Source organism: Mytilus californianus, unplaced genomic scaffold, assembly GCF_021869535.1.
Source record: "Mytilus californianus isolate M0D057914Y unplaced genomic scaffold, xbMytCali1.0.p SCAF_5, whole genome shotgun sequence".
NCBI lineage: Eukaryota > Metazoa > Mollusca > Bivalvia > Mytilida > Mytilidae > Mytilus > Mytilus californianus.
Window position 1 is genome coordinate 35,295,579 of NW_026262701.1, and position 19,390 is coordinate 35,314,968.

Genomic DNA, 19,390 nt, shown 5'->3' on the forward strand with positions numbered 1-19,390 from the left:
AATTAACTCTTTCTTAATATTTTTCAGCAATACCTGTGGTGAACATTGGTCAGAGCCAGTACAGTGTTACTATCGGTCAAACAATCACCTTGATGTGTACCGTTACAGCCAATCCTGCCCACACAGTCGTGTACTGGAGAAGGAATGTGAATGGCGTATTTACAGACCTCCCGTCAAGCAATAGATACACCGGATCATCTGTATCTAACCCATCTCTAACAATCACTAACACAGTAGCCGGAGACATCGGAGACTATAAGTGTTATGCCTCAAATAGTGTCGGTACTGGGGAGAGTGCACAAACTTTATTAAATGTGGTCGGCAGTAAGTCAAATGCTAGCTACTAAGTCACGGTGTTTTAACTGTGTTTTGCTTTCACTTTTAATGTTAATAGCAGGGTGTGAATATTATGATCAGCTACAGATTTTAACACCTTTTCTTTGATGTGGTTTTGGTTATCTCATATTTCATAGATTGTTTCCTATTTTCCTATTTTTGCAGAAGAATTCAGAATACATGTTTTTAACTTTGTTTACGCTTGGTAAATTCACTAAAACATATGAAAAATTATTAATTCTTTATAGTAAGGTGAAAAACAAGATATACCATTGGTTTTTTTTCCCTTTGTGGAATAAAAGACATTTTCAAATAGGAGACAATCTATGTTAAAATGGGTGAGGTTATAACCATTGGTTTAAGTTGTGAACTAACTGAAATATGGACAAGAACGACATGTATTCAACCTTGCAGCCCTATAAACATTATGTATTGGTCTGAAAATTTACACTAATTGAATGTTTTGTTTCAGAAATTTTTCAAACTTTTTATTTGAATTCCGTTGTAGGTTTAGTTTGCAGAAAAAAAATATTCATAGCTTTATTTAATTTACAGAAAACTGAAAGTGTGATAGAAGAATATTTGATGAACCTAAAGGTTTTAAAAATGTGACTTTCTGTTTACAGGAATAGTTGCAATACTTTAAGTAGATATTACTGAGTTAATTTCACCTGCTCAGCTAAAACAGCTACTTAGTTTAGGGCATTTTATTTATTGTAAGGTACACAAAAATGTTATACACTCATGAGTTTAAGAGAACTTAAAAAAAGTTTTCTGTTGTGAAAGTCATATTGTACAAAGGTTTACCTTTTCTTAAATAGAACATCCTTCAATTACCTAACTGTTTTAACCATACCTGATCAGGTAAAATTTATATAGTAATAATTAGTTATTTCATTTTAGAATGAACACCTGGAAAGCTGAAAAGCAGTATGACCTGAACAGAAGACTATAATTTTGAACATATTTTTAGTGGAACCAAGGGGTTATGTTTAATGAGATTATAATGCAAAAATACAATTACTCTTGTACTCAATACGATTCTCTCAAATCATTATTACAAAAAGGCTGTGCATTTTCTTTATTTGATGAATTTTTGGTTTTTCTATATGTGCAGAATGTCATTAATTACAAAAACAGCAAAATATGTTCTGACTGTTAAATTATTTTGGCTTTGACTTAAAATTAGTACCAAATTTAAGAATAATGGTGCATTTGACTGCAAGTAGTAATCTTTGTGACACTGACATTTGGAACTTTGAACATGATATAAATATCTGATTAATATTGTTTTGTTTAGGTGCTCCTGTGGTCAATGTTGCATCAAATGCTTACTCAGTCAACATAGGCAATTCAATTACATTACAATGTAATGTGCAAGCAAACCCTTTCCATACATCTGTAAAATGGCAGAGAGTTGATAACAATGGTAATGCTGTCGATATCGATATGACAAACAGTCGATACACTGGTAGTGCTGTAAATTCACCATCTCTGGTCATCAGTCAGACCATGAAATCTGATGAAGGACGATATGTTTGTTTGGCCACAAATGCTGTAGGAACTGGACAAAGCCAGCAGACATTCTTGACAGTTGTAGGAAGTATGTCTAAAACTGTTGTAGCTTAATTAATACACTTGTTAAAGAAAAACAATCAAATTGCAGTTGAAAATTATAAATGGTTGTTTCATCATCAGATTTAGATTTTAATGTATTAATACATGATACATTAGATACATATTATTTGAAATTTGTACTGAAATTTGCGAAAGAATTTTTTACATTACAGCTATTAAGGAAATTGATATTTGTCAAACAATTCATACATTCATTGATGATTTTAACTTCTATCCTAGTACATATTAGATTATTCATTCTTAGAAAAACTTTGATGCATTTCACATGAATTTTCCTGGCTACAAATTTTCACCTAAAATTTACTTCTTGTTTTATCTTTTTTACCCAGAGTAGTCTGGTCTTGGTGGTTGGTGTGGTCTGACCAATATATTTTGATGATTGCTGTATAATAAAAAAAAACCTTAAAAAACTACTTCGATTTTTAACTTAGGTATACCAACTGTAACTGTAGACCAGTCATCATACTCGGCCAACAAAGGATCAGATATCACACTACAGTGTTCATACACTGCCAATCCTGCTGCAACCATGGTCAGATGGGAGAGAACTAATGGAAACTCTGTCGTAGACATTGGAGATACCACCAATAATAATAAATATGGTGGTTCTACAGTTAGTTCACCATCACTTATTATTTATAATGCTGAGGAGAGTGACGAAGGAAATTACAAATGTAAAGTTACAAACAGTGTCGGTACTGGAATTAGTACAACAACCAATCTTGATGTAGTTGGAAGTAAGTAACAAAGTTAATTCCTGTTCATTCATTTATTTTCCTGGATACCAATTTTCACAGATTGAGGGGAAAATGTGGTTTTTTTTGTTGTGTAAACTTGATTTCCTGGTTTTGCCAAACTCTACACACAAGCCTTCCGAAAATGTGTTCTTTGTTGAACATTTAACTTTATGGTTCACGTACTCCCATCAAATCCACAAAAATTGGTATCCCACGAATAAAAATGAATACATAATATGGTGTTATTGATAAAATCTCTGTCCTCTCAGTATCGACCTTACTAGAAAGTCTTCTCCAAGTTAATGTATTTGATTCTGTAATTATATTTCAACACAAGTTATAGTCTTTACTGGGAAGAGGACATAATTCACTTGATGACAAAAAATACTGAGAAGCATAATTCAATAAATTTTGGTTAAATTATTAGAGAGCATTATTATTATTATTATTTTTTTTTAATCCTGTAGAATCTACGTTATCTGAATATTTACTTAAAAGAAATTATTTCAGTTTTGATCATCTGTATCATTATATTTTAATAGTTTTATATACTATAAATCATGTTTAATAAATTATTTCAAATATTGTCATGGTTTGATGTCATGGCTTTTTTACATATGAAATGTCACAATTTTCCATATGAGATTACTTTATATTTCATTGTTCAAATGTCATGTGGAGGCAGTATGAGCTATCATTGCCTGTGATGTGAAAATCTGAATAGCCATTAGCATACCATCACTCAACTTATCCACCTAACAATAAGTCAATTTATCAAGTAGGAGATCTCATACATATAGAATAGGAGATCTCATACATATAGAATAGGAAATCTCCTACATATAGAATAGCGGCATTTTTGCTTTTGATACTGACTTTATCAGCCAGAATATCAAGCAAGCCCGCTAGGGTGAGATGATATTCGAGCTGATGAAGTTGGTATAAAAAAATAAAATGCCATTATTCTTTTTATCTGCAATTTATCTTAACTTTTTGTTTTTTTAGTTGAGAATATGGAGTAAAATGAAATAGTTAGTAAAACTACTTTAATGTGTACAAAACATTGGGATAGTTGATCGGTTGTATGAATGAAGTCGTGTGCATTTCATTTATAAATTGACGCGGATTGACTTGCGCACATGACGTCCTTGCCTAATATTTTCGAATAGCAAGACCTGTCCGTGATTTTAAAAATATTAGACTGTAAGATCAAAGGGAAAATGTGCAAATTGCCGATAAAACTTGTTGTTTTGATCGAGACAATTTATTTTTTTATTTTTTTATCAAATTATGAATCAATTTTGTTTCATTCATTAAGTTGGAGAAAAAGTATGAAATTTCATATTTGAATTCTTGTAGAGAGTTTCCTATTAGAATTTGTCAGTGACTTAGAGTATAGTTGTAGAAAAAGTATACACTTAATATTTAGATTCTTAAACTTGTATAGATTGCACTGTTATATTTGATGTTTATTAATGTTTCAGATATACCTATTGTCACTGTACCAACATCAGCATACACTGTCAATGTTGATGGCTCTATCACTCTAGCTTGCCAAGTTACTGCTGATCCAACCCATAATTCAGTATATTGGCAGAAGGTTACAGGAGGCAATACACAAACAATAACTATTAATGGAGGAAAATACAGTGGATCTTCAATTAGCACTCCTAGTCTCACCATTTCTAATGCTCAGTTTGCTGATGCAGGAACATACTACTGTTATGCAACAAACACTGTGGGGACGGGATCAAGTACTCAGGTTGTCTTAGCTGTCTCTGGTAGTGAGTATTTTTCAATTTTCAGGTTCCAGCATTCATCCAATTAACTTGTGTTTTATATGATAATAATAATTGCTGATTGTACATGTATCTCCATTATGTAGTTGATAGTTTAACAGCATTTCATATAGACCCGACCAGATCCTGATGGATTCACTTGCTTTTTTATGTAAGTTAGCGTGCTTTGTAGATGGAATGTACTGTAGTGTAGATATAGTATTTGATGTATTTAAGGTATTTAAGGTTGAAAATTTGCCCTTAAAAGTATAAAAATTCTAATTGCATTCAATTATTTTTATGTTTTACTTGAAAGCATAAAAAGATAAAAATTGAGGTGAAAGGCCATGTGATCTTTAGATGGTTTGGAAAAAGAAAAATGAAGTTTTCAGTACATCTTGAATTATAGTTAGAATTCTGGAATTATTAGGCAACTGTATGAAAATTAAAAATGTTCTATTACAGCAATTTCCTCAATTTTAAGAAAAGTTAATGTTAAATATTTAATTAAAAATCTTACTTCAAATATAATTTCAAATTTTATTATCATTATTTGAAATAAAAACATGACAAATTATTATGTCTGGATAACCACTTGGTATATGAATCAAATTAATTTTTATCAAGTCTTGATTAATAAATTAATAAATTAATAAATTTGAAAATACGTTGAAATGGAAAAGTAAGAAAATACATACTATTAAAATCATTAATATATATTGAACTATGATATTCATAAATGATAAAGAAATGATCATAATTGAATTGCAAGAATTTTGTTATAATACTGTTAGTAGAATTTATTATTAGCTATTTGTTTTTGATAATATTATGTTCGGAAAGCAAATATTTTCCATTTCTGGCTTTTATTCATAGTACATTGCTGTGCTTTGCATGCTTAGATCTGTTTTGAGTAGTTTGTTATGCATGTGCTTTGGATTGCTGTTATTAAACAAGAAAAGCTACTGTTTATTCCATATATTCTGCTTTTAGGTAAACAGAATTATTGACTGTAAAGAAAGGTGGAAAATGCACAACCGCTATTATTATTATGTATTGTAGATTTGTTCATAGCATGATATACAATTACAAAAGACATGCTCATAAAAAAAGATGGAACTTTGCAATGAGTTTTAAAACAAAATGACTATAAAATACTAGTTCTTGGAAGTATTCATGTTTAAATAAGACAAAAGGAGACATGAGACATGTTAATGCAACAGCAACAGAACAACACAATCAAGCCAAAAAAAGAAAAAAGAACAAAAAGGTTTTTATGTATCTTGGATATTTTTATTTGTTGCTTTTGAAGTATTAGATGAAAATAGAAAAAGGACGTGATGAATAAATACAAAAGAAATGTCGGGAACAAAAGTTATTCAAGTTGAAACAAAAGAAAACTTGGATAAGCATATACCTGTAAAACATAAAAAAAACGTGTACGTGAATGATGAATTACTGTAGAATTATTTAAAGCTTTTGAAGAGAGTTTTTAAAACAGTATTTTATGTACTAAACTAAAGTCCTATTTCTCATGTTTATCAATTAATTTTCAGACACTCCAAGTGTCAGTTTGACCCAGAATGCCATGACTGTCAACTATGGAAATAACGTTACCATTGGATGTGTTGTCTCGGCTAATCCATCTCACACGTCTGTATATTGGCAGAAGATTTCGGGAGGACAAACTGTTACTATTGACATGTCAAACACAAACAAATATGGTGGAGGAACAGTGGCATCACCATCACTTTATATAATCAGAGCTGATACAAGTGATGCTGCTAATTATGTTTGTTTTGCTGCCAACTCTGTTGGAACTGGTCAAAGTAGTCAAGGAACTCTTACTGTCGCAGGAAGTAAGTTACTCTAACTGTTGTAGGAAGTAAATTAATAGCTTTATAAGACTTTGTCAGAGACTGGGAGTAGTCAAGGAACTTATACTGTCGAAGCAAGTAAATAAATCTAACATTCCTCTGATTTTTGTTATAACAACATCATGAAAAAAAAGATGACAGTGCCTGATGATGTCATATAGTAAGAACACAATCTTTTAGAGAAACATTGAAAAAGAAATTAAGGTTTGCGTATTGTCTAAAATCATAACAGTAACAGATTCCACCAACTTATCTTTTATAATAAGACTCTCGACAGTTAAATTTTGAATATATATTAAATGCACAGCAAACCTTACGTTATAAATGTTAAAATTTTAAAACTGTTTCAAGCGGAGAAATATCGTTTCACACACAATACAGTGGTAGAATCTATATGTCTAACTACATATAATTGTAGCTATATATCTTTTATGCAGTTAAATAATATTTTGTGTACATATGTTAATATAGAGCCACTATCAATTTTCTAACAATTTTGACATATATTTTTACAGGTAAACCTGTCGTTACCATTCCTCAGGCTCAATACACTATAAATGTTGGCAATGATATTACTATTCCATGTAATATTCAATCAAATCCACAACACACACAAGTATACTGGACCAAAAAAGTCGGCAATAATGCTGCACAGCAAATACCACAGGGGACCAGTGATTATGGTGGCGGTAATGTAAACTCCCCATCGCTCATCATCTACAATGTGGAGGAGGCAGATGAAGCACAGTACAATTGTTTCGCTGTTAATATCGTTGGAACTGGATCAGCTTCTTCTCCTTCATTCTTAAATGTTATTGGAAGTATGTTGATACCTTTACAGATGCTTCACATCATATTACTTAGTCAATTCAGTGGTTTCAAATGCTTTTATTCTTTTTGTTATGCATTAGAATAGGAATTTGTAGGTTTTTTTTTTCAATCACAATTTTCACATAGCAAAATCAACATAGTGTTTACCATACATGTAAACTTCCATGGGGGTAAACTGTAGCAGCCATGAATATGCACATCTATGAGCCTGCACTAAATATAGATTTATTGAGAATTTTATCATGCTGTTGTTTACAAAGTGAAAGCAACATGTCATATTAAGGATGTTCGCTCCTCTTGTTTTTGAATTTTTGACAGATTTTCGGAATCCTCTGGTTTTATCCATGTGTGTTGCCATTAAAAATTTTGTCAACTAATCCCTACTTTTCTTTTCATAATTTGATTACATATTGTTTTAAAAGCCATATTTGGAAATCTTATAAAATCCTTGTTATTTTTTCATAGTTTTTAAAAGAGAAAAGCAGACAATGTTAAAAGTATGAAAAATCTAGAAACAATCATTTCCCGCCTAATTTTCAATGGCTTATATCTCGAAAACAAGCACACGGACCCTTTATTTTTTTCTGCTTTTTTAGTTTCTTTATTTATATACTATCAATTTATAACAGTCTTTTAAAAAGCTTGTTATATTAAAACTGAGTAGCAAACATCCTTAAAATAGAAAATATGATATGGATTTGATTATATTCTCCTGATTTTTATGATAAATTCTATTACCAACTGAAGAATAGGAGGATTGTATTTAACTTTTGTATAACAAATTATTTTTATTTAATCAATTGAAGAAATGTAATAATTTACCTAAAATTTTACCAAAAAAGTGCTTTGGACATACAAAATTTATAAAAATATAAATTTCAAATTCACATTCTATATTTTATTTGCTGAAAAATTGCAAAATTGATAAGCCACATGTTCAACAAACTGATGATTGTCTTCTCCTTTTACTTCAGATCCACCAATAGTGACTGCTAGTATTCCTAATTCAGTAAGATTAGGCGATCCTGTCACCATCACATGTGTTGTAACAGCCAATCCAGGCGCCACCATGATTAGATGGAAGTTTATCACCAATAATGCTGAGAGTGTTATTGATATAAATAACAATAACCGATACACTGGGGGCTCAGTTCAAACACCAAGTCTGACCATTAATCCTGTAGAAGAAGTAGACAGGGGTAGTTACAAATGTGAGGCTACAAATGCTGAAGGAACAGCTGAAAGCAGTCCAGTCTTTTTGAATACAGTTGGAGGTAAAAATAGATTATAACAGATACATAGCCTCACTTTTTTCTTGTGTTTTAAGCTATGACAAATATTTGTTGTATATTTTCAGATGTATTACTTGTATTGTATTAATTCTGCACATTACTCTTTAATTGTATTACATATAAATAAGAAGATGTGGTATGAGTGCCAATGAGACAACTCTCCATCCAAGTCACAATGTATAAAAAGTTAACAATTATAGGTCAAAGTACGGCCTTCGACACAGAGCCTTGGCACTCACCAAACAGCAAGCTATAAAGGGCCCCAAAATGACTAGTGTAAAACCATTCAAACAGGAAAACCAACAGTCTAATCTATAAAAAAAAACGAGAAACGAGAAACACCTATGAACCACACCAACAAAGGACAACCACTGAACAACAGGATCCTGACCTAGAACAGGTGAATAAAAATGCTTGTATGTTTCATTTGAATCCGTAATTTTGATTTTCTGACAACAATTGTGAGGCATTACAATATCATATTATATTTCTGTATATAATACAACAGCTATGACTGCACGTGCTATCTGAAACGGTTAACATAATACATAGAAAAACAAATAGAAAGCGTGATATATCTCATTTCATGATCATAGCATAAAAATGTAATTGTAATAATTGAATGTTTTTTTTATAATTTCATGGGGTTGTAAAAGCATTGATTGTGCGCACATTTCTAGTATGATGTGCTTCCCAACTTCAAATTTAATTTTAGAAATGATTGTTTGCCTAATACATTTTTCCTTCAGCACTATAAAATCTCATTGAAAACAGTCATGCATGCCTGTTAGCTAATTTGAAATAATGCCTTGTAATTTAACAATAATCTCTTTTGATTTCAGATCCACCAACCAATCTTGCAATCAACCCAAGTCCAATCACTGTGGAGGAAGGGGAGGTTATCAGTGCCACATGCACTGCTACAGGAAACCCAAATCCTACATTCGAATGGAGAAAACTTGGATCTGATAATGTCATTTCCAATTCTGCTGTACTGACAATAAACAATGCACAGGAGAGTCACAAAGGGACATATATTTGTAAAGCTATTAATACAATGGGTTCCGGAGAAGTTCAGACCACTGTTACTGTACATTGTAAGTTCTCTTTTACAACTGGTGAAGAACAAAAACACATTACTAGTCAATTTATTAATCAAGATTATTGAAATTTAAGGGAGATGAATATACCTTCCTTTTTAGTGCCTGAGTCTTATTTAAGAGAATTATACATATTTGAGTATATATATTTATATAAGTTCCTGATATATGATTATTAAGTAATGACAGAGTATTAACAGTAAATATTGTTTTGATATTTTCTACAAAACAGCCAATGATAAAATTTTGCTCAAATTATTTAAGTCATCTCTGTTTTTGTTTTAGTTAAACCAAAGGTGACAATTACAACTACACCCGTTCAAGGAAAGAAGGGCCAGTCTGTTGAAATTCCATGTGAATTCACATCTAATCCATTTGCAACAAGTGTTTATTGGACCAAATTAGTTGGTGGACAATCAAGTCAACTTAATCTGAATGGCAACAAATATCAAGGAGCCACTGTTACTCATCCTAGTCTGACCATTTTAGATTTAGAAGCATCAGATATTGCCGATTACAGATGCTCAGTCACGAACTCTGTTGGAGTTGGTCATTCTAATCTTGGAAAAGTGGATGTAGACTTGACCGGTAGGTTTGATGTATTATTTTACTGCTGTCTGTTACTTTTTGTGTTTAAAGTTGGATTCAGATTACATATACTGTAAGTTAAGAAACTTTTCCGTGCTTTTATTACATTACTGTGGATTCATTATTATTCGTTGGATACCAATTTTCGTGGATTTCGCGGTAACCCTAAAACAACGAATTCCAATGTCTAACGAATTACGAATTTTCTATAAGAATACATGCATACTTTGGCAAAACCACTAATTCAAATATCAAAGAATATGCAAGTTTTCCGCAATCCACGAAAATTGGTACCCACGAAAATAAATGAATCCACAGAACCAGTATTCCTTTTTTTTTTACATACTTGTCTGATAATGGAAATTTTTAAATCATTTTGGTTGAAAGTCTGGTAGTTTTTACTGATTTTTTAACTTTTGAATGTTCCTGATGGAGGTAAAGCAAGACATATACATGGATCACATTTTAATTTTGAATAAATACTTTGTATATTGCAGTTGCACCTTTCGGCATCATGATAACACCAAATGGTATTACTGTCCTAGAAGGAAACAGTTTCTCCATGTTCTGTAATGCTACAGCTAATCCTTCTCCTCAATATGAATGGTACCACGATGATACTAAAGTAGGAGATGGACAGACCTACACTGTACAAAACTCAGTATGGACCCCTCATGATGGACTGTATACCTGTAAGGCTTATAATAGTGCAGGGGAACAGCAGGCAACAATTGATGTAGATGTTAAATGTAAGTATTGATGGGTCAATATTTATAGATATGTCTGGTCCATTGATGATATTTAATATCTCCCAACTCATTCCATATCATTTGAAGACTGTCAGTACCTAATAAAAACATTGTACACCTCCTTACCTTATACTAACTGAATTATTTTTAGGGTTTCTCATAGCACAACATTGTTTTTTTTCATATGTTAGCAAAAGAAGAGTGGACTTTGAATTTTTTACCCTGTCAAGTTTGTTTAGTTTATAAATATAATGTGATCAGTGTGAAAGAACCAATAAGCTTATATTGCTGTGTTTATTCAATAAGCTTATATCGCTGTGTTAATTCTGCTAAATACTAGGTGTAAAATACCAACTTTTTGCTAAAGGTGTAATGTCTAAGGTAGTTTGAAATCATTATTGAATTTTAACATATAAAGAGCTGAAAACAAAGTTTTTTTTTAAATAATAGTTAATATCCAATGCAAAAATCACAACCTTAAACCCTACCCCTAAAAAAAAGCAGGGATATATAGCAGAATGTATTTGCCATCTTTCTCTGATTTTACAGGTAACATTTAAAGAAATTAAAACAATTTTTTTCCTTTGTAACTTTTTTGTACACATGTAAATTCTGAGATTTTATTTACAGATATACCCGTCAGTGCTGTTACCACAAATTCATTCAGCCAAGGTCTGAATTCTCCAATTACTTTGTCATGTGATACTGCTGCCAATCCCTCTGCTATCTCTTGGCAGTGGAAATACAATGGATTCATTTTGGAAGGACAGAATGAAAAATTATACACTGTTGACATGAATAGTGAACAAGATGCTGGACAGTACACTTGTATTGCATACAATGAAGTTGGACACTCCGCAGACATTCATTTCAGTGTTTCCGTAGGGTCAGGAGGTGAGTGCAGATATACCAATATTAAATTGGTGCAGTTTTTAAATGGAGGTTGTCTACAACAATAAAGTAAAGCTGTTCAAGTATGCACTACTAGACTGTGAGAAAATTTTTAAATGTCATCTGTGTTAGAATTGATCTAATAACTAAGTATTTTTTTTAATGGTTATTCAGTTATAAAGCCTTCATTTGATTATTCATAAGACAAGGTGTTTGATGGGCTACTTCTATGATAGAAAATACAGACTGATTTTTTTTTTAATAGGTATTGTTGAAAGTGATTTCAAATTTACCTAAAGAAATGATACTTAGTTTACTTCATACATATCTCTCTTCCTCTACTTTTCACACACAAAAAATGTCATTGTCAAAATGAAGCGTGCAAATAAGTAAAAAGAAAGAAAAAAAATCAATAATTCCGTTGAAGATGACCAATGATATCATGCACTTGCAACTTGTAGCATGTTGGGTTTTTTGTGTCAATATATATATAGATTGACAATCCCATTTTTCAGAAAAGTAGCATTGTTTAATTGAATTGTTATATTAATTATAAATTTTGTTTGTTTTTGATAGTAACTCCAGGAACTGGAGCATCAGTGGCCTCAGCAGGGTTGACTGGAGGAGAAATAGCAGCTATATGTTTGGGAATCCTCTTCTTCATCCTGTTGTTGATTGTTCTATGTGTATGTTGTATACTACAAGGTAAGATTATCTTGTGTTGTTTTTCAAATATAAGATTGCTTTAATAAAGGATTTCAGAAATAAGAGTTAATTTGGTCAGATGATTCAAAAATCTCAGTTGAATATTTAATCGACATTAGAATATTTCAATTTTAAAGAAAAAAATACTAGCAACAATTACGTGATATTTTTATTAACAAGAAAAATGGATTATTAATACACAGCATGTTGACATGTATCATCGCACATGCATTACCTGTCCTTTATTGCCGATTGGGTATTTTAGTTCAGCTTATATCTATTTAAACGACATTAGAATATTTCAATTTTAAAGAAAAAAATACTTACAACAATTACCCTGGTATTATATAGGTAAAATGATGAATGATAATGATATGCTGTATATTTATTTTTCAGGTTGTTGTGCAATGTGCTTTGGGGCTGGAGCTGGTAAAGACAAAGAAAGACGTATTACACCTGATCATGAAAAACTTGATATTCCAAGATTCTATGAAGTACCTACTGTTGTCACTAGGTAGGATTTTGGCTTCTCTAATGTAACTTAAAATAAGCTATGTTGTTTTTTTTGTTGTTGTTCTAATTGCTTTTGATTGAACTAAACCGACTTTTTTTTGCAAGCAATTTAGTTTTGCAACTTTTGCAAGTAGAAACAATATGCAAATATAAAATGTTGTGAATATGTCAGACTTGGATCTTCTCTATTGTGAATTAAAAAATTGCATAAATTAATTGTGGCAAAGTACGCTGGAAAGATCTTATCACTATATAAATAACACATAGCTGAGAGGGTGATAGAGCAGATTGTTACCCCAAGAAAACATTGTCAACTGAGGCGAAGCCAAGGTCAACAATGTATTTTCGAGGGGTAACAATCTGCTCTATCACCCTCTCAGATATGTGTTATTTAATTTATTATACTGAATGTTCTGTTATTACTGTCGATTAAATTTCAAATTCAAAGTAATAAACTATGTCGTCTTGTACATAACAACCATCTGTATTTAATAAAGCGCACACTTGATCAAGCTTCTCCGTGAAGGGTAATAGAGTATTTGCCATAGGATAGAGTCATATTTAATAAAACACACACTTGATCAAGCGTCACCGTGAAGGGTAATAGAGTATTTGCCATAGGATAGAGTCGTATTTAATAAAGCACACACTTGATCAAGGGTCTCCATGAAGGGTAATATAGTAAATAAACACCCTTGTATTAGCCAATCAAAATATGGCATTTTAACGTGAAGTATAATAAAGATGGATATTATATAGAGATTTAACTTTTGTTAGTGCAAATTCTTGGTTTTATATTGTATATGTCAAGAGTGCAGTCCATATTTGTTTTATCCTTGAATTCTATTAATTTACAAGTCACATTGATTAGATAATATATTTATTGATTTTTGTTTTCAGGGAGCCATCAATGATATCTAAGAGAGATGTCTATGTAGATACAGTTCCAATGGCCTATGGTGCTGCAAGGTAAGACATTAGAATATATTCAGTCCGTCAAAGTTTCTACGAAAAATTGTTCACTATTGAAACCCAGTAATTTTAAAGCCCATATATGATTATATATTTTATGGTCAAGAAATAAGATATATATATATATCCTTTTCGTTTGTCATACTTTTTATTTGTACATTTGCCCTGACCTTTATAATTGCAGGTTAGAATAAGATTACTGATTTGGAATTGAATGGCAGAGTACAAATTAACATTTTACCCATAAAAAAAGTTTGTAACTGGATTTATATGCCATTTCAACCTGTAAATCATTGATTTTTTTAATTAGTTCAAGTTAATTACATGCTTAAGGTAAAAAAAAAATGTTATGAGAGAAACATATATTGTTGAATTTGTAATGACAGTCCAAATACATTTTAATTTGTTCTTTAAAGACCCCTTTTCTAATCTGTCTCATTGACAAATAGACCATGTCTGCTCTTGTCTGTACTTTATAAGAAAGTTTTGTTAGTATTTACTTTTAATCCACAGCAGTAATCTTATGGCTGGTATTCATTCCAGAATGTTTATAACCTTATATATAATATAATATACAAAATGTAAACAATCCTAATAGCTTATTATTATTTATATAATGGGAATCATTGAATATCATACTTATCATTGCTTCAAATTTATTTTTTTGTTTTTTAACCTAAAAGGTTTTGTACACAGTTTTTGTACTTTTTCCATGGTTCCTGTAGACATTGGCCTTTTTTTTGTATGCATTTGAATATATCTTAATCTGAGATAGAGTTGTGTTTCCTTCAGGTTGATCTATTATTGACTGCTTCATAGTCTTTGGAAAAAAATTACAAAAAAATTGATCTGGCTGGAATTTTTAAGTCATTGATCGAATAATTGGTATGTTATTGATTTAAAAATTTAGGTTTATATTTTGTTATGATTTAGGAATATGGTCTTTGTTCACATCTTTTTTCAGTGTCTGGGGGATTCCTATCTTACAAAAAAAAATGTTCTTCAAAAAGCAAAATCATGCTTTGCAATTTGTTTGGCAATTTTTATGAATTTTGAAAAATGCAATTTTTCAGATAGTTTTCTGACCTTAAATGACTGAATGTTTAAAATGCTTATCATTTAGTTTATACTAAATCTGTACTAAAGCTTACAAGGTGTATTTCCAAAGTCTAGCTTTGCTTCTTAATATTCCTAACTAACATGTTTTTATTGCAGACCTCAGAATGAATACGAGATTACTAAGTACCGAGTCGTAAGACCTGAATATGATGTGTAAGTACAAGATATATCTGTCCTATTTCTGTATAGGAAGTCTCGGCGCTGCCATAGTAAACACAAAAATATGATTATCAAACAATAAGTAAGGATTTGCAATAGCTAAAAAATTTAAAGTAAAGACTCCGAGATTCTATGAAGTATTGTTCTTGCTGTTGTGAAAGAGGGTCATTAAAAGTGATTGAAAATGATTACACTGGTGTTTACAGAAATATGAAAAAATTATTCTTACAACCAAGAGAGATTTTTAATTGTCCATTCTGTACCCAGATTGTACTCAAGGATTAGAGAAAAGATTTCAAACAAACCAATATATTTTCTTGCACATGGTCTGATTTATTCTTAATCTAATTTCTAAAAAAAATAGTAATTTAAAAAGATAACAGTTATTGAAATCAGCGGTAATCACATGATCTGTTATGGTAGCAACAAAAAATATAAGATGTTTTTGTATACTTTACCAAAATATCGTATATATAATGCAATTCCCAACATATATATAATTATAGAGTAACTATACATTTTCTCAAAATATAGAATTTATATTTACAAGGCTTAGAAGGATGTCGAATGCAACATTGTGCCCAGCATTTCTATTCTGTTCAAGCAGATTCCAAATAAAAATTATATTTGGAGACAATGTATACACATTCTCTTTATACTGCAATTCTTACAACTGTTCCAAATGCAATATTTTGGGTAAAAACCATCAATTTTTAATTTAAAGCGAACAACTTAGAAACTCCATGAACCAGTATTCTTTATTAACATCATAAATAAACCTACAGAAATACATAATATCACAAACGAGGCGTTATACCGTCAGTGACTGTATATCAGAAATAAATATACGGTAAATTCAATTTGACTGCCCAAATAGCACAGTTGCAGTATAATAAAATATAAAATCACCATGCTGGTCAGCTTTGATGCTACATGTGCACAATTCTGATATTTTGTTATGATTGTACAAGTAAAATGCACTCTTAGATGATTAAACAGAAAATCAAATGATAGAATTTTGAAATAAAATATGAGAACCTACAAGCCAATTAAATGTTTTCATGAATTAAAAAAATAAAATATGTGCACTCTATATTCGAACTTTACATGACAATATAGATAAATTGATCTACTATAATACTGAGTAATCTCCCTGTAAAAAATCAGTTTTTATATTTATTTTATAGATTTTTTTCTATTTGTAAACAAGTTTTTGCTATAAAATAATTTTTTATAACCATGGATGGGTTGTGTTGGGTGTGAACAGGGCTTAGTAGCACCCCCTTTTGTCAGAAAACTATATAGGGTTCAGGACCACAATTGTTTGGGTGTCCAGGCTTGACTTATTAGAAATCCTTTATACTGTTGCTTTTTTTACAAAATGTTGGTACTACAATTAAGCTTATATTAAGAATAACAACATATCTTTTAAAAGTGCAGATGTTTTGAAAGGGTTAATAATAATTCTGCAAGGTATAATTTGCTTGACTGAATATTAACTTATTTACACATTATTATATAATTAGCCTATGTTTCATAAATTTAAACTCTTAAACATGTTGTATTTGAATAGACTTGCAATAAATGTCTTGTTTCTAAAGATTCCAATGATTACCAATGGGATGTAATAACTTTTGTGTAAAACCACTGTACATGTGTTAAACTTTGTTGTCATTATTTCTAGAGAAAGTTGTAATGGGTGATATAAATAGAGAATATCATATGGCTTTTTCAATATCACATCCGTATCAACACGAGACACCAATATAATCCCTCGAGCAGAGTTACGGTGTGTGATATTGAAAAAGCCATATCATATACACTTTATTATATACAAATACCTCACGTAGATGTGTTTTATGTGACATGACGTCATACAGATGAGGGGGGTTGAAATGACGTCATACAGATTAGAGGTTTGACATGACGTCATACAGATTATGGGTTTGATAAAACCTGCTTTGCAACAGTGACTGCAATCGATGATGTGACGTCATACAGATTAAAGGTGTGATAAAGCCTTTGCAACCATGCTGATATCGATATCATCACGGGTGGCTGATACAGCAAGCTTGCCAATGACTGTATTACACATACAATTTATCTGTATTTACTACTAAGTATATAATAAGGTTGTTTATAAATTGATCCATGACATTACAGAAATTTGTTGTGGTCTGAATTTTGTCAATATAAAAATAAGGAGATGTGGTATGATAGCCAATGGGACATCTATCCATCAGAGTTCAATTGACATGGATGTAAGCAACTATAGCAAATATAGCAGCTATAGATAAGATATTTAAAGGAATATAAATCCTGAACAAATATACTGTTAATGATATGGGGGAGGGGTGGCCTCAAAATTTAGCAAAGAGTCCAATATTTCAAAAATTCACTGAACATGATATCATTTAATTTAATTTTTATTTTTTTAGGGGAGAAAGATATGTAACAACTTCTGCTGCCTCTCGTCCTTATTATCTACCAGCTATTGAATATACTTATGATGAAGAAGAACGTAGACGTCGCCGCAGGAAGAAGAAGAAGAGCAGGCACCATCAGGATGAACTCCGTGGGGATGAGCAGATTGTGCTAGAAGAGAGAGTAGTATCAAACGGAGGTGGAGATATCTATCGTACTACCTCCTCTAGAACTGGTAATGATGTCGAGGTTATTGCTGGACCTGAATACTACTTTGAAGCTGAGTAATAAACTGTTGATCATAAAATTTAACAATTCAATTGCTTTCACGTTATATTTTTCTTGCTAAAAAAATAATCAAGTTAATCTTGCTCAATTTATGAATTAGAATCAACAATTTTAGTTAAAACAAAGTAGGAGTTTTCTTCCTTAATGCATACTTTTTTTTCGTTTTGTTAAAAATTATCAGGAAGTTGTACCATAGCAATATTCTACATTTGTATTTCAAATTTTATTGAAAATTTCATATTTGTTATTCTTAAGATCTGTTATTTCAATGTGATATTTGCTGAAAGAATCAAAACATTCCATTGTTAAGATTTATTGTTGTTTTCTGAAATGCAAGTTAGTGATGTAATTGTTTTTTTTATCATTTTGTTAATAAATTTTGTACAATTTTTAAGAATTCTCATAGTGAATGTTGCATAATATAGCTCCATGACAGTTTGTTGAGTATGTGTATCTAGGTTTTTAATTTCATTTTATACAGGGTATATGCACACAAAGAATTCCATAGGATGAAATCTGTTCTATGTTTTAATATTACAAGCTTTTGATATTTTATTTTACATCAAAATATTCCACGTTATACATATCCTCAATTTTTATATCAAAATTTTGTACATTGTTTTATATAGATATTTTTCTAGACCAATAGATTTTTATTATATATATGTATACATCATTTGTAACTATGTCACCTTATAAGATCAAATAAAAGATAAAATTCAACAGCATTTTGATTTTTGATTTGCAGACCAAAAAAAATATAATGAAAATACCGAATTCCAAGGTAAATTAAAAAAGGAGAGGTCAATAAAAACTGACAAAATTAAACATTATAAAGTTGGTCTATGAATTAAAGTCCTATGCTTTACTGCAATGTCAAAAACGTGGACCTGCCAGAATTTCCAATAGATTGTTTTTAGGAAATCAGAAAATGAATGTTGACATAGTAACACATTCTATAATTGATATTTCTGTAGAGCCAAATGATCAGTCACTCTAACCAGAGAATTACAGAACTTCCAATCAGTAGCAACTTTTCATACATCAAAGCCATTATAAATATATGTTGAGCGCAAAAATATATGTTGAGTGCATATAAATTTTTTTATTGAGATGTAGTTCTACCGTCTCTCTGAACAATAAGTTGGGTGCTGGTTAACAACAATATATGATATATGGAGATACAAATTAAGTAGATCAGTCTTGGAAAGTAAAATTTTTATGTGTTCACAAACACATGTCTGCACCATTGTTCTGGTATTTGCTTCATTGTGATACATAAGAAGATATAATAGCAATTGCCAAAATACAACACAGTATATCAGATGACTTAAGCAAACAAAACTTGACACTTTTAAATGAAAATCCAGGCATACCAATATAGACGAGCAAA

The 19,390-nt window shown here is 30.8% G+C and overlaps 1 protein-coding gene across 7 annotated transcripts in view; it reads left to right on the plus strand.

Moving 5' to 3' along the window:
- Window positions 1-18,720, plus strand: part of LOC127701469 (hemicentin-1-like) — a 105,253-nt gene extending 86,533 nt beyond the window's left edge. For 6 of the 7 annotated variants that reach the window (XM_052205336.1, XM_052205335.1, XM_052205338.1 and 3 more), the window contains 16 exons: window positions 28-324; window positions 1,637-1,939; window positions 2,406-2,711; window positions 4,196-4,495; window positions 6,046-6,348; window positions 6,882-7,187; window positions 8,172-8,471; window positions 9,332-9,586; window positions 9,875-10,177; window positions 10,675-10,926; window positions 11,557-11,820; window positions 12,394-12,522; window positions 12,919-13,036; window positions 13,936-14,004; window positions 15,223-15,279; window positions 17,724-18,720. In XM_052205336.1, coding sequence (XP_052061296.1) covers window positions 28-324; window positions 1,637-1,939; window positions 2,406-2,711; window positions 4,196-4,495; window positions 6,046-6,348; window positions 6,882-7,187; window positions 8,172-8,471; window positions 9,332-9,586; window positions 9,875-10,177; window positions 10,675-10,926; window positions 11,557-11,820; window positions 12,394-12,522; window positions 12,919-13,036; window positions 13,936-14,004; window positions 15,223-15,279; window positions 17,724-17,997 — 3,836 coding nt within the window. In that variant the 3' untranslated portion in view covers window positions 17,998-18,720. The remainder of the gene's footprint in view (window positions 1-27; window positions 325-1,636; window positions 1,940-2,405; window positions 2,712-4,195; window positions 4,496-6,045; window positions 6,349-6,881; window positions 7,188-8,171; window positions 8,472-9,331; window positions 9,587-9,874; window positions 10,178-10,674; window positions 10,927-11,556; window positions 11,821-12,393; window positions 12,523-12,918; window positions 13,037-13,935; window positions 14,005-15,222; window positions 15,280-17,723) is intronic. The other variant, XM_052205337.1, reaches the window with a different exon arrangement.
- The last annotated feature ends 670 nt before the right edge of the window (window positions 18,721-19,390 follow it).